Here is a 23,174-nt window from a genome sequence, read left to right as displayed (position 1 = left end):
TGGGCATAAAATTTGACATTTACAATCATTTTGCCTTGAAAGTTGGAAGCAACCAATCCATTATTTCTAACCTTCAGAGTTCTGATGAGAAAATTATCAGAAATTTGATTTTTCTTCCATGCAGTTAATCTCTTTTTAGGTTCCTCCTATCTGGAAGCTTTTGGATCTTCGCTTTATCTCTGGGGTTCTAAAATTTCGTTCTAACCCCTTAAGTTCCACTTGATTTTGCAATTTGTACAAACTTTTTGTCCAACTTAGGTAATATTCTATTTTTACTTCAATTATTTCTTCTTTTTTGTTTTTTCTCTTTACTCTCCATTGGGAATCTTTTTCCTGGATAAGTATTGGACCTGCAGAGCTCATGTCCTTTTCTCTTAAACTAATTTTTCATCTTTTACATGTCTCCCTCCCCCATTTATCTCTCTGTTGTTTTGGTTTATATTCAGGCTCATGTATATGTGAAGACAAATTAATTTCTAGGAAGTTCTTCTTGTTCTTTTCCCTACTATCCTGTTTTTATTTAATAGATGTCATAATGTCTCAGGATAGTCATAATAATATTTTTAAAAGCTGTCTTCCATTTCCTGAAGTACTATTTCTTCCAGGCAGTATTCCTCTTTTATTCATGTGTTCCCTTAAATATTTAGTAATTTTTGATGGTCTATTCATATTTATAGGTCAAGACTAGGTTCATTAATGTGGGTAGCTAATTCAGGTCTCCTCTGCCGTTATATTCTTGTTTCTCCAATAAATATGTCCTTTATATTTATATTCCTATGGCTCCATAACACAGTACCACAACCTGGGTAGCTTAAACATCTGTGCTAGAATTTGGAAGCCAAAGATTAAGGAGTCAGCAAGCTTGTTTCCTTTGAGGGTTGTGAGGAAGAATCTATCCTGGTCCACTCCCTGAGCTTCTGGTAGGCTCCGGCGTCCCTTACCTCCTGGGTGGCTGTTCTCTCCGTGTTTCCACTTCCCCTTCCCTGAAGACCTTCCTGCCTCTGTGTCCAATTTTCTTCTTTATAAAGACACCAGTCATGTTGGATGAGGGCCTAACCCGAGGTCTCCATCTTTACTTGATTATCTGCAAAGACTGTTTCCATAAAGGTCTCGTTCATAGGTACAGGAGGTTGGGCAGGTTGGGGGTGCACAATTCAACTCATAACCCTCTCCATGGGATATCAATGATGAAGTTTTTGTTGATCAGTAAAAACTAGCAGCTGGGCTGTTCAATTCTTAACTGAGAAAGTCTAGTCCTCTGAAGCCTCACCCTTCACCGCACCTCATCACAGTAGATTGTTTAATCATTTCACTTCTTCAGAGGGCATTTCTTAGGGCTTCACCCAAACACTGCTGTGACCAGATGCATTATGGAAAGGGAAGGAATGGGCAGAAAGGGTCCATTTAATTGCTTTAAACACCAACCTTCGCCTTCTGCTTAGAGGTGGGAAATTCCTTCTCTTTATAATCTTAATTCATGTAAGTTGTTTTAAGGTCAAAATGTGTTTTAACAAAATGTGCTTAAATTACAATAGATATGCATTGTCCAAAACCCAAACCCCCTCTAACCTGTTGAGGGTTGGGGTGTTTAAACACCTGCCTGTCTCTCCTCAAAGGTCTGCCACAGTCGTAGCTTTCCTTCTCAGAGAGCAGTGCTATGAGTCAGGACCAAGCAAAGGGTCCTTGTCCATACATATAAGCCCAGGACTAATCTTAAATCTCCCTGGAGTGGCTGCTATGCTCTGATCAGGGAGCCGCATTAGCTTACCATTCAATGGTGCTTGAATGACAGAAATCTGGGTTAGATGCTGGAAAGCACAAAAGTGACTTGCAAAATGATTAAGAGGAAGGATTTAGGTGAAAGTCCAGACCAGACCTGGAAAAAGCATGATAGGCTTCCTCCTTGAATCCTAGAAGGCGCCCGTGAAATTCTAAAGTAAAATGATGGAGACAAATTAAGAAGGGCTACTGTTATTTAAACTGGGAATCTAAGAAATATTGGCTCAAAATCTAGGCCATTTCCATCACTGTTTACTTCAAGTTGTATTTGGGTACATGTCAAGCAGCGTAGGATTTCATGGGAAAGAACTTTGCTCTTCCAGGACACACCTCTTGGGTGCCTGAGTCAGAGGCAGAACACTGGCCTTCCTAAGCCAGGGATTTGCTCTACGATGGTGTTTCCTAATTCCAGAAAACAATGAACAAGTAGACGTGAGAACATGATGTGTGGAGACCTTGATCAGAAAGGATGATTGTCCCCCAGCATATGTCCCTTCTCCCTACCCCTTGCCTCTCCACCAGGGGCTGTTTTCTAGGGGTCAAGCTGACTAGAAGGAGAGAGATCTCATTCCTGAAATGCCACAGACCTGCTCACACCGTATGGTAGGAAACTGTTACCCATCCTTACCTCTCTTTCAGACTATTTTACCAATAGATTAGAGAAAAGGGAATCATCAAAAAAACATTTCATGTTAAAGCCCAGAAGGGCTTTCTGAGTTTCTGCCAAGGCAATATTAGTGTTTTAACCACTCTGATAGAATCTTTTGGAGGCACTTCTATTCTTTCTCTACATTTTCCCAGTAGAAGGGGAGATAGGCAGTATGCTCCCTCTTTGGCTGGGGTAGTGTTTCCAGTCTTTCCTTGCTTGCTGGACTCTCCAATTCTGCCTATGTGTGGCATTAGATTCTGCCCCTGTCTACTGGCTTGAACAGAAAATTAAAACACCCTCTTGCATTCCATGGTCTTTTGTGGCACAGGCTGTAAACACCATGAACACCATCAGGCTCTCCGCGGGTGTTGAAAACCTCCAGAACTAATGGCTGCCTCCACTTCCCACTGCCCCAGGAAAGGGTCATTGCCTTTCAACTGCTGTGTCCCCCCTCCCCATGGTTGTTTGGGAGATGGGGAGTATGTTGTACAATGGGCAGAAGGAGGCAGACAGCCTTTAAAATCCACTGGAGGTCAATATATTCCATTATATACACAGTGCTTCAAATTCAGTTTTAACCTTTGATGAAATTTGCAGTGTTGGGACTTTTTATGCTACAGCAGACACAGGAAATCACAGGTGCAACTAATTTTGACTTTGACTTACAATCACTGAGGGCCCCTTGAATTTTTATATGAAATTCTCTCTTTTACTTGAGTGTAAAGTGTCAGAAGTCTGTAGCTTGTCTCCGTAATGTACATTAATAGGTAATACTGATTTGTGGAAATTAATTACTAGAAAAACAGCTCTCAGCACTTTACCTTGTGTTTGGGAAGATTTGAGAGCCCCCTTGTGGCTATAATCTCCCTAAACTGAAAATAGATGAAAAGCTTTTAGCTGCTATTTCATTGTTCAGTTGTTGTCCTTGTAGAGGTGTTCCCCGCAACCCCAACTCTCCCTCTTTCCTTTTGATTATATTTGTTTGCTGGTTTTATGCTTTATGCATTGAATTTTTTTCCATTTAGATTAGCATCAACGGAATACACATCATTTCAATAGACGATGCAGAGGTGGTAGCAGCTACCAATTTTAAAAGAGCAGTGGACTTTTTTTCTGATGATCACCAAGAGAAATAATCAATGCAGAGGGGCATGTTTAGGGAATTTCACCAAGGATGGGAATTCCAGTTGCGTTATTCTGTTCCTTAAGGGATGCCCCCACCCCTTTGCTTTTAACCATGCACTGATTGCACATATGAAAAAGCCACCTCTGGCTGCCCCCAAGCTACATTTAGTCTGAGAATCTCTAAGATTATTTTCTCAGATTTACATAAAGTAGCAAAAAAGTGGGAAGACAAGTGTCTTCATTTGAGTTTTTTAAAAATCTCTAAGAAATGAATGTTGAAAGCTGTTACCTCTCAGATACTTCAATCATGCCTGAGGAAAAATATTTGCAATTTAAGGTCACTGTGCTCCACACTTGAGTTGATGAAGGAAGCACCCAAGGCGAAGTTTAGACAGAACAAATCGATTTTTTTTTCTGAGAGATTTAAATTATCATGCATATATTTTTCTAAATTTCTGTCATTCCTTTATTCATTAGCTAGAACTACAGAAGTGCTGTTGAGCCCACTGCAGCTGAAAGGCCCCCCTGAATGGTCCAATGTGGTCAGCTGGGCTTCTGGAAGGAACTCTTGCTAATTATTGTGAATAAGTGGATTTTGGAGAGAACCCGATTAGGGCTCTGCATTACTTCCAGCATAATTTGGTTTCCTCTAGCTTAGTTTGTGGAGTGACACTGGAATCTAGTCACGAATGAATTACTGGCCCTGCCTGTTGTTCCCAGCATGGAGAAAACATCACAGATGAGAGCTGAAGAAGAAAAGGAGGAGAAAAGGAGAGAGAAAACTCCTGACGTTTGGGCCTAGCAAGAACATGAGCAGGTTAAAGATGGTGCCTGTTCCAGCTTGTGTTCATTGCACAGGTGTAATTAGCACGGACCCCAGGACACGGCTTGGTTGGTAGTAATAGAGATGGGTACACAGGTAATGCTGGCCAAGGTGAGAATCTAAGCAACAGTCACGCTGCTCTTTAGGAATTGCAAAAGATTTCAAGCTCTAACACCATCTTTCTTATCTTTTTATAACGATTTTACAAGGTCTTTTAAGATATGCATAAAAGGCTACAAAGGACTCAGGATCCATCTTGAATAAGCTCCCACTGGCTACAAACTGGATAACTTGACCATCCATGAGGACAATGGCTACAGTGCATGGAAACATATTAAACATGTTTAGATTTAAGACTTATAATGATATTAAAACAAAAGCAAACAACAACAAAAAGCCCCTTTGGAAGACTAAAGGAAAGCAACCAGTAAATAAAACGAATCAAACATTATCTGCTATTCCTATATGAAGTATACCTCAGGGCACTAAATATTAATAGTTGATAAAGGGGAGGTTCTCTTTATAGACGCATGCGGGTAACAAATGAAAAATGAAATGATGGGATTAGAACATCACCATTTTGCAAGCCCCTCTTGGTATCTGTGGCTATTGGCATCACAGATGCCATCACAGAAAAAGAGACCACCAGACATTATGTGCCTTCAGATTGAAGTCCACAGCACTGGCTGCTTAAAGATAAGAGTTTATTATTTCACAACGATTCTTCTACAACCTTGAAGAATACCAGGAGGCATATCTATATTTTGGCATTTCTGGTCCTTTCTCAGTCAATTTCAAAGAGAACATGAGCTAACATACATATCAGTAAAATTTCCAACTCATAGCATAAAGTGCTAATTTCCCATTTTCTTTCAAACTCTTAACTATGTTGGAACAAAATAAGACTATGAGATGACTCAACTCCTGGAGGTCAGGCTGCCTCCTAGACCATTGTACACCAAGTACCCAGCATAGCGTTCAGCATGAAGCACATAAAAAGTATTTTAAATAAACAAATTAAATGAGTTCAGGAGCTCAGAGAAGAAAAAGAGACGTCTTAGCTCTACTCCTCCTTACTTGTTGACCTCAAGGAAATCCTTTTATATTTCTGAGCATCCGTTTTCTCATCTGTAAAACTGGAACAAGAATTCATCCTTTAATGCCTCTGACATGATCTTGTAGTGAGGATAAAATGAAGTAATGAATGAGGAAAGTATTTTGAAAACTTAAAAAATCTTATGTAAATAAAAACGTACTGTAGACTGTTTTTTTAAGATTCATTAACACAACTTGTTTAGTATTTAAAATCTCACTGTATTGGGTGGTTCTGAGTCTCTGATAATCACAGAGAAAGGGAGACGGTTGGTCCACGTACACTGCAGACCTGCTGTGCCCCCGCTCCTAAACCCTTCTATTCATTATCTTACTCAATAACTCCCACAACGCTATGAAATCAGCTTTTATACATTCGCTGTTTAGACGGGGACACTGAGGTGCCCAGAGGTTATATAAACTAATCTGGTCACACCCAAAGTGAGGTGGGCCTGAAATTAGAATTCACGTATTTCTGACTTCAAATCCATTTTCTTTTCACTGTGTCTTGAGAAGAGTTTCCAATGTTTGAAATCATGCATTTATGCTTTGTCCAAATGAGTAGAGTTTGACCAGTACTGTCCTTAAATCTTCTCTTCCCAAATGAAGTCTTTGGAACAGCCAACTTCAGGATCCAGCAACCTTCTTTGATCACTTTGCTGAATCTTTAGAGCACTGTATTCAAAAACAGATCTTCTTGAAAGCCAAAAGTAGAACTATGACTTACACAGGCTTTGGCTTTATCTGAATTCTCCGGCATAGCTATTTCCTACTCTTATTGTTCAGAGATGATGACAGCTTTGGGTTTCTGGATTCTTTGGGAGCTTTCAAAACTCAGTCAACTGCAGGACCCCCTTGTCTCCCCCCTTGTCTCCAGGACCCTTTCCTCAAGCGTAAATTTGTTATGCACATTTGTGGATGTGCTGTGTTCAGGAAAGTTGTTTCTACAGTTTCTTCTAAGCTATAAATATCCAGAGCGTGCTCTGGACCCCTGTGCTCCTGTGCTAAGACAGGGCAGAGCCCTCTGTCCCTCCTGCGTCCTCCCCAGCCCCGGGCTTGCAGTGCACTTTTCGTGTCTTTATACCCCACAGGTATAAACACAAATCCTTCACCCTGAGATGCTCATGTTGCTTCCAGAACTTTGAGTTCAACAAAGCCTGGGCTACTGCACCAGTAAATTGCAAACCGCATCTCCTACACAGCCTGACTTTCATAAGGTGATGGCGGAAATGGTCAAAACTATCATCATGTTGTGAAATTACAGCCATCATCTAAAAGCCTATGTAACTCAAAGGGTTGTTCTGATGACGACAACAGTTAATACAAACACAGTATTTAGAAATGTGCTTGGGTATGGGATGTCCTCAATACATGTTGGCCATTATAATACTGTGGTCATTGACATCAGTTGTTTTTGCTTCACGCAAAACTTTTCCTATTTTGAGTTAGCTTTGTCCTTATTCATCATTTAGGACAGCAGTCCCCAACCTCTTTGGCACCAGGAGCTTGTTTCATAGAAGACAATTTTTCCATGGTCGGGAGTGAGGGGGGGCCATTAGATTCTCATAAGCAGCTTGCAACCTAGATCCCTCACATGTCCCGTTTACAGTAGGGTTTGTGGTCCTGTGAGAATCTACTGCTGTCCCTGTTCTGACAGGAGGCAGAGCAGAGGCAGTGACGTGAGCCTCAGGGAGCCACTGTAAGTACAGATGAAGCTTCGCTGGCTAACCTGTCACTCACCTGCTGCTGTGTGGCCGTGGACCTGTACTGGTCTTCAGCTAGGTGTTGGGGGCTGCAGATCTGGGAGATGATGTCTGAGGCACTCTTAGTTTGAGAGTTAGAAAGAAGTGGGATCAGGTTGGGATCTCTTAGGTATTTTGCTTAATACACTAAATGATTGCCTAGTTGTGACAGAAGAAATCAGAAAAAAAACAAAAACAGAAGATCTAGACAGCAGTGATTTTTTTCTTATGTTTTCTTTTACTGTTATTTTTTATTATCATTATTATTTATTTATTTATTTATTTTTAATTTTATTTTATTATTAAATCATAGCTGTGTACATTAATGTGATCATGGGGCACCATATACTGGTTTTATACACCATTTGACATATTTTCATCACATTGGTTAACATAGCCTTCCTGGCATTTTCTTAGTTATTGTGTTAAGACATTTACATTCTATATTTACTAAGTTTCACATGTACCATTGTAAGATGCACCGCAGATGTAATCCCACCAATCGCCCTCCCTCTGCCCATCCTTCCCCCTCCCTCCCTCCCCTCTCCCTCTTCCCCATATTCTTAGGTTATAACTGGGTTATAGCTTTCATGTGAAAGCCATAAACTAATTTTTCTTATGTTTTTGTGATGATTTAGGCATATCTGCATCCAAGCTGTCAAAGATGGATCTAAATATTCCAACATGTGCCTTGCTCTTAAATATCCTGATTTTCCTGTCTGAATTGGCCAGAGCTAACAATGATAATGGAGACACCTCAGCATTTCTACCTTGTGTAATTCTCACTTCCCTAGAAGCAGTGCCTGAGAAATTAGCTGAGCTGAGAGCCTGGCTGAACACAGAGAGCCGGATAGCACAATCTCAGTGTGCTATCTGGTGTTCTGCGTTGCCCGGCTGGGATTAGAGCTGTGAGTGAAACTGAAGGGGGCCTTATCTCACTCCGGGGTGGCTCCAGCCTGCAGGTGGATACCCGCATGCATAAACCACAGCTTCTCAGGGCGCCTTTGAGACGTCCTCATGCCCAAATCCCAGCAATGCAACACAAAGCAGGGCGCCTCTGAACCAAATAATCATGGCAGTCCCTGAATAATGCATGAGAGCAGGACCCTCCCTGGCACACTGGAAGCTGTGCTGGGAGGAACTGTAGTCAGCAAGATAGCAAAAACAAGCCCCCAGAACATGCATTCCCTGAAATTTATTCTGCAGTAGCCACTTGGGGAGAAGTGAAAGCAAATGCGACAACCATCTGAAAACCGTGGCATTTTAGTGAGTCTGATGCTCATAGGTGTCCTGCCACTATAAGGCAGAGATGTGACAGGATTTAAAATTTCATCTTATTGATAAATACTACCCCTTCCTCTAGAAATAGGATGTTGACTGATCGTCATTGAGACATGACCTGTATCTTCCAGAAGCTTCTTGTCCCATGCTTTTGTCTGTCTGGTTTAGCATTATGTGTGGCTCCCCTAATTAAAGTTAGCTGCCACCTAGACATCGCAGACAGATTGCATCTCAAGGGGCTGTTTCTTTGAGGACTGGAAGTGAATATAAAGGGGCGAGGGACCTTCATCTTTCTCATCCAGCTGTTGACTTTAATATAGCTGTAGTGCTGATGGGTGGGATTTGATTCCACAATGTTTAGTGTCTAATTTGCTATTCCAGCTGTTCATTAAGTGAAGAGCAAATCGTTTTGGAAAAAATATTTCCCCATCATCATGTCACAGATCCCAATTTGGCTGCTCTGGAATGCCCATCTCAGGCCCTTGCTCCAGGTGGGACACCCTCCTGGTCTAGCCAGGAGGAGCAGAGCCTGTCTCACAGCCCTCCCTTGGCTTCCAGGTGGCATCCATGTCCCTCCTGTGCCCAAGGAAGTCTGATCTCGTGGAGTGGCCACATTCCCTCCTACTAAGCTTGTGGTTAAATACATTGGCAGGAACTATATTTAGGTATTTTGACAATGAAATCAGAGTGAGACTAAATTCAGGAACTCTACGCGTAGGAATTTATTCTCTGCAAATATCCACGGCTTGAGATGCTCATCACGGTCTTGTTTGTAATAACCTCTCCCAAATAGAATGTGCCTACTTGTCCAAAAAAGGAAGAGTGGTCTCATAAGCCGTGTGATACACACATAAGTGAAAGATGATGCTTTTATGGAAGAATGTGTTCTTATAGAAGAATAGTAAATAAAATGGGGAAATATTTTTAAGTTAAAAGCACTGGTTAAAAATACAGCATATATTATGACCTCAAATCTGTTTACCAGGTCTGACAATTAAGTTCATGAACTCATCCTGGATACCTCATTGTTGAATATCGCTATGGTCGCCTTCAAGTTCTCCCCTTGGGAAGATATGTACCTAGTCTAACCTTCAGCGCAATTTTAGAACTCTTTTGCTAGAAGGGCCACAAGAGCTGTTGCCATTAATAAACTTGATATCTTGAATGTCATCAAAATGTCTTCTTTTCAATATTTCCTTTATCTTAAGGTAAATAAAAAAGCTATTGGGGGCCAGATCAGGTGAGTAGAGAGACTGTTCCTACATAGCTGTTTGTTTACTGGCTAAAAGCTCTGTCATACACAGTGCTCCATGAGCTGATGCATTGATACAAGAGCCACAACTTTCTCATGCCAAGATTTTCAGTTAAGATTTTCCTGTTTCTCTATTGGTGTTTACCTGGTCTTCTGTGCTTCTCACAGTCAGCTGAAGATTTTGACACACAATTTGACAAATTTTGCGATGTTTTTTTCAGTTCTGGTTGTCACTGGCCACTCTCACTTCTCTTCATCAGTGACACTTTCTTTCCCCACAGAAAAACATGTAATCCATTTGTACCTGCTGTTTTAGTCATAGTATTATCCCCACAAACTTGGACTAACATGTTCCTGACTTCACTTTTACTCTTGACAACTTTGACAAGAAATTGAACGTTTGTTTGTTGCTCTAGTTCAAGCTCCATCATTCTCGTGACATCCCATAAAAACACACAACCACAATAATGAACACCACTCAGTAAGATACTGTCACAGGCCAACACAAACACAACAGTGAGACACTGATGTACCAACGTTGTGAAACCTTACCGAGTTGTTTGCACAGTGCTATCGGTGTAAGCACATGGTGGCAAGGTCACGAGCTTAACTGTCAGACTTCATGTGTGTTTGTGTGTACGTGTGTATTTAACTGTGATTATATCTGAGTGAAGTGATTACAGATAATTTTTGTTTTTCTTCATTTTTACTCTTTTACATTTTCCACATTTTTCATAATGACAAGGTATTGCATTTCTAATTAGGGGAAAGACAGGCAATAATGAAAAAAAAAAAAAGCAAGATCAGCTAAATCCAAACTGTTTCCCCTCCTTTAAAGTTACCAGGTGCACTGGTAGGGAAACAGCTGCAGACCCTTGCTCCTTGGGTAGCATTCCAAGCTCTTTTGAGTGGTAAATAAAATTAAAAATGCCTTAGTTGCAGGGGTCTGCCAGCTTTCTAAGTCACCTTGAGGGAGGAGGTCATGTCAACTTGGTGTGACACAACACATGGCCTTTGTGTGCAGTGAGGTAACAAACACAGATGTGTCTCCATTCTCCCGGCACAATACTGGACATACTTGGAGCCAATTAATCTGTCCTCTGATACACCATTCTCAGCATCCTGAAATTCTTTATTATGATACTCAGCAATCATATTCTCCAATTGCCCATTTATTTAGACATTCTTAAACTCCTGAATTTGTTTTCAAGGCTTGACTGAAAGATCTTTTCATCTCTGTGTCACAGGGCAGTCTGATTGCTAAGCTCTTGCTGTGGCAATCTCCCCATCACATGCAGTCTAATGCAGACAATTAGAAAAACATTTAATCCATTTGTATTTAACCCAGACAATACTCTACTGGGTTAATGATGAGCATGTGGTACTAAAAACAGTCAAGAAATTCATTGCATTCTGAACATTTGCAGAATGCCTCTGCACACAGCACAGCATAGCAGAAAATGCTAAGTTTCACTTTTTAAAAATGCACACATCCAGTTATGTTTAAGGTATACTGGTCTTAAATCTCTGTGTTCTACAAGGTGAGGACCAACACTCTGCTTCACATGCCCCTAGTCCACACCTAACGATCGCTCACAATGTTCTTTGTGAGATACTGAGCAGCTTTAGCAAAATTGGTTACATAGGGAAAAGTCATTTAAAAATCTTTAGGGCAAGAGGAATTAGGAGAAATATATTATTTCCCATATATTTTGCAAGATCTCAGAATCCCTGAAAGAGTGGCTGATAAATCTTATGAGTGTATTCATTCCTGGAACAACTCTACATCCAGGAGGTATAAGGTCACTTATTTTATGCTGTGGGAATCAGATGTGAGTGAACCAGGGTTCCCTCTCTGGTTGCATAAATCCTGTGCAAGTGGTAAGACTTTTCACTGGCCACTGGAATGAAGATAAAGTAGGAGGAGAACTCAGATTTCAAGGCAGGAGGAGAAATCCCTTCCACCGACGACATCAGGGTGCTGGATGGAGGAGTTCCTACTCAGAGTGGGTTTTATTAATGCATAAAACTGTGCAATGTGGAGCTATTAATTTTGTTGCTTCATTTTATGAGGGTCGAGCTGCTGGTGGAAGGAATATATGTATTAAACTTCTGTGAACCTAGCATTTTGTAAATTCTTTCAGATGTGTTCTCATTGGGTAGGTAAATCATAGCCTCATAAAAGTGAAACATTTTTTTAATCACCACTGGCAATGATTCCAGTGACTAACACTCCCCTTTCCACCATTTGGATGAAGATACTTGTCCTGCCTGTTAGAGGCCCCAGTATTGAGGGGGAAAGATTAGACAGAAGAAGGAAAAAGGAGGAAAAAGTAGTGTAGAGAATACTGACAATAAGGGGGGTCAAGGAGAGTTGGGTGCGTGGTAGGTCCTGAAATCCACAGTTCTGGATTTTCCCCTTGCTGGTTACTTCGCATGGCTTCCCAAGCCTCTTTCTTGGTCTCTACCTACTTCAGTTCATTTTTAATACTGTCGCCAAGTTTATCTTTCTGAATCAACGCTGCCTATTTTAGCAACTCACTGTGTATTCAGAGCCTGTGGCAACTTGGTCTGACATCCTGTCCCAGCTATGTCCTCCTTTCCAGTCACTGACTCACTAAAGGAAGCGTCAGTGAGACACCCAAGGTGAACTTCTGGTCTAGTCAGCCTTCTCCACTCTCCACTGTCCACTCATTCTTAGAGGAACAGGGAGTTCCCTTAAATATTCCTCTGTAATTCCTAATTAATGCCTTTTTCTACCCTACCACACCTGTGCTGAGAACACTCGTGGGCATTTTCTATGTTCTCCACATTCCCTAAAGCAGTTTCCTTACATATAGCAAACCCTCAGTAAGCATGTGTTAATTAAATGACTTGCTAATTAAAGAAGGGAACAAATTATACAATAAACTGCTCAGTGAAACATAGGTTCTTGAAGCAGTAGGGAAGAAACCCAGTAAGCATAATATTAAATACAAATCAATCAACCTCATTGCAACTAATTATCCGTTATAGGAAACACTCTCCTTTTTGCCCTAAGTCCCTGTTGAATGTCTCCTTCTCGCCACATGTCATCAGCCATCACAATCAAATGACAGATGATTAGAACAGGAAGTCTCTTTTTACTCTTTCCATTTAAAAAAATTAAAAAATATTATTTTAGACATTAAAAACTATTATTTTAATTGTTTTAGGATAGAAAAGAAGGGCATATTTAGCAAAGGCAATATTAGCCTTAACTATGAAAATATACTGATTTCTTGTAATGATAATTTTCTTTTACATAGCATAATCACTTATTGGACATCTGCTGTGGGCAGGACTTTGTAATAGGTGCTTAGGGACACAAGGCCTAAGGTACAGTTATAGAAAGGGTGCTTAGGGGGTAGATGTGGGCAAGGTTTTCACCTGCAAGTTGAAAGTATGCAAAGTGACACAGTAAGCCCTCTAGGCTGGAGACGTAGGGAAAATGGACATGAACCTTGGGGTGGGCAGGACCCTGAGGGGCATAGGAAAGGGAAAGACTTCCAAAGTGAGGGAAGGCAGGATTGCTTTGCATTGTATTTAGAATTTTTTCATGCTTAATTTATAGCAGAACAGGACACTAAAAGTGGTTTAGTATCTAAAAAGTATGTGTTCCATTTCTTTGAACTTTAGAAGCCTCGATGGCCCACATGATAATTATCAGTTAAAGCAATTATTGCACTAACCCAGGCACCTTGTTCCTTCATTTTTCTAAGTGCACAAGTATTTGCCATCAAATACTGTGGCCAAAAAAATAACAATTCTAAAGTGCACCAATTGCTTCACAGACATTTTTAAATGAATTCACCCAATCTCTTGATAAAGTAGGTGGTAAATGGCAAATCTGTTGACAAGGTGCTATCACCAGGCAAATAAAGTCATCTGTCTTTGGGATTTTTCAGGGCCAGGGAGACTGGTGGAACATTTCCTTAGTAGTTCGCATGTCTTTTACTTTACCAGAATCACTGGGTATCCAAGATCTTCTTGGGGATGATGTTACTAACTTTTGAGTCCTGAGTTTCTATCCCTGTGGTTGGCACATAGATGGGCTCAATTAAAGTTTGGAGAATTAGTAAATGAATGAATGGATTGATGAAAAGAGGGAGAATAGTTATTCATTTTCCCCATATCTGGGAAGAGTTTAGGATAACTGTAAGGTCAAATATGTGAACAAGTGATACTCTGACCGGGTTTGGGAGATGTGTTGAAAGGAACACAATACCCCTTGGGTTCTGCTGGTCCTTTCTATTATTCTTTTTGGTCATTTAAAAATGATTTTCCTTCTCCATTGTGCTGTTGAATAAGTAAGACCTAAAAAATAAAGTTGCAGATTTCAGTGGTAAGGAATCCTTTGAGTACTTTCATTAGAGACTGGATTGGAAGTTAGAGGAGCAGGCAAAAATGAGTTTTCATTGATTTACGGTGGGAAGAACATTTGAAAAACTGAAGCAAAACTTGTTAACATTGATGGTTGGTATGAAAAAATGCTAAACATCATTAGTCAGCAGAGAAATGCAAATCATTTCACCCCCATTAAATTCTTATCAAAAAGATAGGCAATAACAAATGCTGTTGAGATGTAGAGAAAGGGGAACACTTGTACACTTTGGTGGGGACGTAGATTAGTGCAGCCACTATGGAGAATAGTATAGAGGTTCCCCAAGAATCTAAAAATAGAACTACTATATGACCTAGTAATCCACTGCTGGGTATATATCCAAGGGCAGGGTAATCAGTGTATCAAAAAAATATCTGCCATCCAATGTCTATTAAAGCTCTATTTACAATAGTTAAGATAGGGATTCAACTTAAGTGTCCCTCAGTGGATGATTGGATAAAGAATTCGTAGTTCATATACACAACAGAATATTATATACCCACAAAAAAGAATGGACTCCTGCCAATGCACACCATGGACGGAACTGGAGAACCATTTAGTAAGTGCAATAAGCCAGGCACAGAAAGATAAATTGCACATGTTCTCACTCGTATGTGCCATCAAGGTACTAAAAACAATGGATCTCATCAAGACAGAAAGTAGAATGATGTTGCCAGAGACTCGAATGGTGGTCTGGAAGAAAAGAAAAAGTGGGGGTGGTAAATGGTTGCAAAAATATGATCAGATGGTTAGAATGAAGAATAATTGATAGCACAATAAAATGTCTATAATCAAAAAATAGTATATGAGTAAAACAGTAGAACTGGAATATTCCCAACACAATGAAATGCTAACTGCCTGAGGTGATGGATTTCCCAATTACCCTGATTTGATTAATTCACATTGTTTGTAACAAAACATCACATACGCCATAAATTGTTATGTAGACATAACAACAACAAAAAACCATTGGCAGTTGTGTATGTGACCTGGAAATAGACATCATTTCTCCTGTCATCACTTTTGTAGTTTTCTGTCTGAAAGTAGAGATGCAAATGAAAATACAGGGGAAAAATATAGAGATGAGAAAAATGATTTAATTAATCACATTTTCAGAGTTTTTTTCCTGCTTCAATAGTTGGCTGTTCTTCAACCCTATTGGCATTTTTCCTATTTTTGTAACTTTGACTGCTTTGCAGAATTGAAACAAAGAAAACAGATATGAGAATATGTCTGAATAACTCAATTCTGAAATGCTTTTAGCTATTCAGATCCACAACCATAAGATGAGAGGACTTTGTACTTCATCATCGAAGTTGTTCCACAAGTACACTTCTGTGTTTCGACATCACTGTTACTTTCAAGTTGACCCCCTTAGCTAGCAGAACTTGAAGATATTTGGGACTTATTGTGCTCATGTAAATATCACCTTCCAGGTAACTAGCCCCTGTTGAATGCAATGCTAAACTGAATAAATTTAAGCTTGAAATGAAGATCATTTTAAGGTAAAACCAGTTTTAGTCTGCTGTGACATTATAGAGATATACAGAGAAATGCTTATGCCAGAAGCTCTTATGGCCAATTGTCCCATGTGAGGCAAAAACCTCTCCATATTCCAGCAGTTTCCATTTAAATATTAATAGCGCCAATGTTTGTAATTCATGGCCCCCAAATTCTTCAACCCTTATGATTGTTTTAAAAATCCAGGTCATGTCAAATTTGAGACACATAAATGAGATTGACACTTAACATTTGATTCCCATGAGCATTTTTTTTTTGTGTGTACACCTTTTTGTGGGTTTTGTTTAGTCCAATTAAGTTAGGAAGATAGGAATTTTCCATTTGTGGTCTTATTTGATCCAATTCAAAGATCTCTCTGATTTAAATTTGTAAATCATTTGACATCCTTAACACACTAAGTTGTATTATTATTATATTTATATATTTATTATGCAATCATTTTGTGAAATAAAGTCATTGTCTGCTGCTGGGATTGAAATGTGAACAAGCCCTAACATAGGACTAAAGCAGGATTAAGAATGACGTGTCATACACTATTCAACAATAGTCACATCCACTCTGAAAAGAAATTTATTGTCAATATTTCCTCATGGAGCCCAGAAGCTGTGTCAATCATTCTCTGCTTTGCCACTGACCTTTTGGGAAATTTTCTTCCACTGATGGAATTGTCATTCCATCACAGTTGAAAGACAACAGCGTCATGTAAGATGGTGACTGGCAAAAGTGAGAGCTCAGGCTAATCTGTCCTTGGCAGTGTCAATGAATTCTTCCTCCTGATTTAAAGGGAAGCAAGTCTTACTTAAGATTTTAAAGTTACTTTTGTACATTTCAAAACTGGTTACCTAGCAGTAAGGCTAGACAGTCAAAACAACAGAATATAGAAAATGCATATAGTTTGAAATACTACAGTTCGTCAATTCCTTTTAAGAAGCAAAATAAAAAATATTGCACCCTTAATTTCCTTTTTTTTTTTTTTATTGCTTTTCCTAGGTTTGTAATTCTTTATTCAGATTAGCTTGGTTAAGTTGAATAAATACTAGGATAAGTGGTTGAGTTATTCCTATAAGAGCATTTTTTTCTTTATAATATAGTAACTATTTTTTTGTTTGTTTTGTTTTTTTATTGTTTGGGATTCATTGAGGGTACAATAAGCCAGGTTACACTGATTGCATTTGTTAGGTAAAGTCCTTCTTGCAATCATGTCTTGCCCCCAGGAACTATTTTTTTTTTTTAAAGTAAGCCAGACCTAATGAAATCCAAGTTCTATGACTTACTAACTACCAGAAAAAAGTATTTTCACCAAATAGTACATAGTCAGTGATTAGCTAGACTTGAATAAATGAAGTAACTCCTTTAAATCTAATATAAGCCTTTTACGATTTATTCTTCCTTTCCCTAGTATATTTATTAAGTCCCTCTACAGATGAGGTTCTCTTCTTTGGGAATTAGGAAAGTGTTCTTTTCCATTGATTTAGCTTCTCCATTGAGCTTCCTATTGTCTTGACTAACACGTAGCTTTCACAGCCCCTCAAAATGTGACAGTTTTCTTTTCCCTCTTCTTTCTTCACCATTCCTTTTAAACTTTTTTTTTTTTTAAGAGTCTCACTCTGTCATCTGGGTAGAGTGCTGTGGCATCATCATAGATCACAGCAACCTCGAACTCTTGAGCTTAAATGAGTCTCTTGCCTTAGCCTCCCGAGTAGCTGGGACTACAGGTGCCTGCCACACTCCTGGTTAATTTTTCTATTTTTAGTAGAGATGGGTCTTACTCTTAATCAGGCTGGTTTCGAACTCCTAAACCCAAGCAGTCCACCTTCTTTGGTCCCCCAAAGTGCTAGGATTATAGGCATGAGCCACTGCATGCAGCCTTCACCATTCCTTTTAAAGCAACAATAAAATTTACTTACCAAAACCCATTTTTGGAGTGGGGTGCTAAAGCAGCACTCCTCAACTTGGAACTTGTCTTGATGTGACAGCCTCCATCTTTAATTAAGAAGCGGAGACGAGTGTTTTGACAAATAAAGGGGCCATAGAGATTTTCGACCTCCTCCAACTTTCCTTTTTCAATTTTTTATGCAGGTTACAACATTCTTCAATATAAATTTCCAGAAGGATCCAGTAGGTTCTTGACTTATGAGGGTTCAACTTATGATCTTTTAACTTCATGATGGCGTGAAAGCAATACACTTTTCAGTAGAAACCATAAGGATGCAACCATTCTGGTTTTCACTTTCCATAGAGTATGCAGTAAATTACTGACAGTGTTCAAAACACTCCATTATAAATTAGGTTTTGTGTCAGAAGATTTTGCCCAACTGTAGGCTAATCTAAGTGTTCTGAGCACATTTAAGGTAGGCGAGGCTAAGGTGTGGTGTTTAGTAAGTTAGATGTACAAAATGGATTTCAACTTAGGATATTTTCAATTGACAATGGATTTATCAGAATGTAACCCCATCCCAAGTCAAGGAGCATCTGGAGTTGGACACTCCAGCACGTATCTTTAAGTGCAAATGTATGCCATAACAACATACAGGAATGATGCAGGTGAGTGAATTATACCTACTGCTGCTGCCCCTGCTAACACAGATACCTGATGAAATATGATACGATGCAGTGATCACCAAGATTCATTCATCAACAGACTCTCTATTGTCTGTCTATCAATATGTATGTATTTATTGATATTTTACCATCATATTTCTTTGATGACTAAGATGAATCAAGAAAAAAATCAATTTGGGTTTACCCCAGAACTCTGGATGGCAGGCTGAGGACAGGTGTGCTGGACAGGAGTCCTTTCCACTCTGCACATGGCAGACCATGTGGAGGCTCACCTGGAGCCCCCAGTCTAAGCCAGCACCAGCTTTGTTCCCAGAGCTATCTGGGACACTGCACTGGCAGGTGTAAAGGCAGGCCCCATGTTCTCTCTGGAACACTGCAGGGCCGCTTTTTTCTCCACAGAAGAACCCTGAGTTAATATGATTAACCCTACATTTCTAGAGCTTGATTCTCAGTGAGCCAAGTATTGAACTGGGATTGAACTGGGTCAGACTGGCTTGTATAGAAGGGCAAAGACCAAAAAGTAGGATCTTAGCACTGGAGACAGCTTCGAGGCCCATGTCCTGGCTGCTCCTCCCTGGGTTCCCTTTTATGGTTTCTGTGGCTAATAGACCTCCAGGCTCTGCCTGAACACTCCCGGTGACAGGGTCAGGGTGCAGCCCATTCTGTTGGTAGGCTGCTCAAATTGTAAGAAGAACTTTCCTTATTTTGAACCAGAATTTACTTTCCTCCAGCACTTCCTTTTGTGCCATCCATCTTCCTTTTCTTCCTACCTCTTTATCCTTCCTTTTCCCTTTACCCCAGGGATTTCCTATTCTGTATGTGGTCATTTTGAAGGTAACCATGTAAAATTATATTTCTTTTAATATTCCCTTAGAATGAAGTAAGATCTGTGATTATAATCACCATGGCACCTGAAAATTTATAGGCACTTAATAAATATGTTACAATTTTATTTGGTCAATACCAATGTGGTGCTCAGGAAAGCACAAGAGTTTTGAAATCAAATAGGCCCAGAAAGGGTCAAGTATTAACTTGCTCTAGTATCTTGGGTTATACACATGTTTTTCACTTTTCTGATCTCTGTGTCCTCAGGTTTTGGTTAAGGAATCTCTGTGCTAGCATCCCTGGAGCATTCAACACAGTTTCCAGCATATAGTGGGTGCTCAGATAAGATTAGTTTCCAAATCCAACCCATCCTTCCCCAGCCCACTATCTCATAGTCCAGAATAGCAGTATAAGGGGAAACATTAAAGAGAATTTGGTTTTAGTCTTGCCTTTTCTAATTTCATGACTTGGATAAATTACCTAACCTCTTTGCATATTTCTCTATCAAAAAATATCTCATCTACTACACAGGCTTATTGTAAGGATCAAATAAAATAGCAGATGGATAATAATTTTTTTAATCATGGAGTTGTCTCAAAAAATAAAATGTTGCTATTGTCAGTAATAATTTTTCAGTGAGTGATTGCTGAATTAATGAATAATCTATTCCTCCTACCCTATCCCACCTCTCAGTGAAGAAGCAAGGAAAAACCCAACAAGCTTAGTATAGAAAATGAGTTCACACATCTTCATAGAAATATGTGCCCCAGACAGGCACAAATCCAGGCAGACAATCTCACGTGAGCACTCGATCCAATGCTGATATAAAATTGCAGAAGTTCAGAATCCCCCTGCTAAGAGTTGCCCACTACTGACACTGTTCGTCTAATTTGTTCCAGGAATTTCTATTACATCACAATGTTGCGGGATCCAGTGTCGCGTTACCTGAGTGAGTGGAAACACGTCCAGAGAGGGGCCACGTGGAAAACCTCCCTGCACATGTGTGATGGAAGAAGCCCCACCCCGGATGAGCTGCCCATGTGCTACCCTGGGGACGACTGGTCTGGGGTCAGCCTGCGGGAGTTTATGGATTGCAGCTACAATTTGGCCAACAACCGGCAGGTGCGCATGCTGGCGGACCTCAGCCTGGTGGGCTGTTACAACTTGACTTTCATGAACGAGAGTGAAAGAAACACCATCCTGCTGCAGAGCGCCAAGAACAACCTGAAGAACATGGCCTTCTTCGGGCTCACGGAGTTCCAGAGGAAGACACAGTTTCTCTTTGAGAGGACATTCAACCTCAAGTTCATCTCCCCATTCACGCAGTTCAACATCACGCGGGCTTCCAACGTGGAGATCCACGAGGCCGCGCGCCAGCGCCTGGAGGAGCTGAACTTGCTGGACGTGCAGCTTTACGAGTACGCGAAAGACCTCTTCCTGCAGCGCTACCACCACACCAAGCAGCTGGAGCGCCGGCGGGACCGCCAGAGGCGGCGGGAGGAGCGGCGGCTGCAGCGGGAGCATCGGGGCCACCGGTGGCCCCAACAGGATGGGGCCACAGAGGGGACTGTCACCGAGGACTACAACAGCCAGGTGGTGAGATGGTGACCCCCTGCCTTCGCCTGTCCCTCGGGAGGGGGAGGACGAGCGGGCACTTGACGGCCTGTTGCATTACCTTGCAGCAGCTGGGCCATCCTGACGCTGCTCCCTGAGGCATTTGGACACCTGCTGCGTCGCTGTCTTCGTTTTTATCCAACTGAAGAATATCTGTCTTGTTCTTTTTTTTTCTGACATTTTTCGATCAGTAATATTAAATAGGGTAGAGATACATCCGATAGAGACCGTGTTAGGAGGTCCAGGAGAGCAGTGCCACCGCCACGGAGGAAGCAGTCCCTGCCATCTCCTCTGCAGCACCGCCGGGGAGAGTTTGGTAACCGGGACTGTGGAGGCCACGTGAAAAGCCGAATCATGGCTTGGATGTCTGCCGAGACTGGTCTATTTCACACTGCCTGTCATGAGAATATTGGTCTGTTTAAAGCGAGAGGGAAAGGAGAATATTCAGCCCTTAGATGAGGTTTCCCGGCCCCAACCCGCGCTCGGCTGTCACCTCTTTGAACTCTATTTGCTTGAGTTTTAAAACAAGAGTCAGGTGTTCGGTTGTTGCAGTTGTTTAAAATGACCCTACTGTTGACCATTGCTAGAGACCCACATCCCAAGTCAGGCTTCTCCCCCTACCCACACATCTTTTAGGGAACAGGGAAGGGATAAAGGACATGGTGGGGTTCTGGAGCCTGAGGAGTGAGGCCCCCCCCCACCAGGGTGGGGACAGTTAGAGGAAAACGTGCTCATCTGCACATGCCAAGGAAATCACGGTTTACCATTTTTTATTTTTAATGTGAATACTGACTAAAAAATTAAGAGAGAAAAAAATACCAGGAGGATAAATATATGTCTAACATTGCCCAAACTGGCTGTAGAGCTGAGATTTTAAAGGAATGTGCCATACTTTAACCTCTTTGGAGCAATCTTCTCCTCTGACATGGCTCTGCCAGGCTTGGAATTCTACCACAGAAGAAAAATATTCTTAAGCAAATCGTGGCCTGAAGAATATGAGCTTAGCTAGTTTGGATACAAACTACATTCGAGGTCATTAAATGAATAATAACTCTGATTGGGGCCAGGAGACAGGGAACACCATTCCAGGGACAGTTATCCCAGGAGTTGAGACAGTCTCTACTTCCCAATATCTTGAATATCTCCAGCCCAATGACTTTTTTTTCTTCCTACATGATCTTTACCTGTTGTAAGACTAAGGCTACCACCAGCAAATCAGGCAAGAGTGTTTTAAAATGAACCCCCAAATGTGCTGCGTTTCCAAGTGCCCCTTATTTCACCGTTTCCCAGTCACAGCCAGAAGTTTATTGAATAATGAGAAAGAAGTGTGGGAAGGGGGAGAGAAAGCCTTTGCCCAGCATTTGTTAGGATCAGAGCAGGTGGAAAGTTTCACAACAGATTGATCTCATCAATCTCTTGGAGGAGCTGAAGGCAAAAAGAGTAAAATTCCTAAATCAGATTGAAAAGCCTATTTCATTGATATCCCACACGTTTAAGCCAGCTTTACATAAGGCACTTCTCAGCCTCCAGAATGAGACTGAGTCAGCCGACCTACAAGCACTCATGGAGGGCACCTGCCGGAGGGGGTCCAGTGTCTCCATCAAATAAAGATCTGGAGATGCTTCCCTCACTGCCCTTGGCCTCATCTGTGGTACAAGGGGAAACACTACTGGGTGGCTTCCTTGTGCAAGGAACTGTGGGACGCTCCTTTTCTTACCTTAATTATGATACATTCTGCACAACAAGGTAGGTATTGTTTGTCCCAAGTTCTTAGATGAGGAAGGTGAGGCTCACAGACTGTAAATAGCAGACCGTAAGCAAGGTCTAGCTGACTGCAAAGTGTAAGCTCTTTCTATTCCATGGTGTTGTCCAAATGGGTTAAGGGTTCATGCTGCCTAAAGCTTTCTGCCAATCATGCAGGAAGCTGGCTGTTATCACCCAGAAGTGTTTGTCTGTAACCCATGTGGGTGGCACAACTGTGACCCAGCACTGTGCTGCCTTGGGTCAGTCTTGACCCAGACACATCACTGACCCATCAGTGAGCTGAGAGAGTGATGTGCTTTTTAAGTCATACACAAGGGTATGTTTTAAAAGGGGCCAAGTAGATATTGCTTGTTAGCTGGTAGAGATGAGGCTCACAAAATATTTGTGACTCCCTTTCCAATGATTTGTTACTAAAGTTGGGAAGGAAGGAGGATTGTAGCTGGGCTTAATGAGCAGCACTCTATCTTCACACTTTGTTCTTAAGATCTAATGTTCTGCCTAGAATAGCAAAGCTGCAAATTATCCTTCTGCCTACCCCTGTGACACACTCACATGCACACACACAATAACAACCCAGTGTTTTGTCATGTGGAAAATCAAAACAAGTTAGAAAGCATTCGAATTGTTTCCTTTAAACTCACTTTACATTTTTGGCAGGGGATTGTGCACAGCTGAGACACAGAGGCAGTCCTGCTGACTCCACACTGTTCCTTAGGCACCTTGGGATTTGTATCAAAGGCTTT

The 23,174-nt window shown here is 41.0% G+C and overlaps 1 protein-coding gene across 1 annotated transcript in view; it reads left to right on the top strand.

The window, feature by feature from the left end:
* Nucleotides 1-22,635, top strand: part of LOC128566914 (heparan-sulfate 6-O-sulfotransferase 3) — a 281,547-nt gene extending 258,912 nt beyond the window's left edge. The window contains exon 3 of the mRNA XM_053564021.1: nt 19,953-22,635. Coding sequence (XP_053419996.1) covers nt 19,972-20,661 — 690 coding nt within the window. The 5' untranslated portion in view covers nt 19,953-19,971 and the 3' untranslated portion in view covers nt 20,662-22,635. The remainder of the gene's footprint in view (nt 1-19,952) is intronic.
* The last annotated feature ends 539 nt before the right edge of the window (nt 22,636-23,174 follow it).

The sequence above is a fragment of the Nycticebus coucang genome, chromosome 15 (genome assembly GCF_027406575.1).
Source record: "Nycticebus coucang isolate mNycCou1 chromosome 15, mNycCou1.pri, whole genome shotgun sequence".
NCBI lineage: Eukaryota > Metazoa > Chordata > Mammalia > Primates > Lorisidae > Nycticebus > Nycticebus coucang.
Note: the sequence above shows the minus strand (reverse complement) of the source record. Positions and strands in the feature narration are given on the sequence as shown.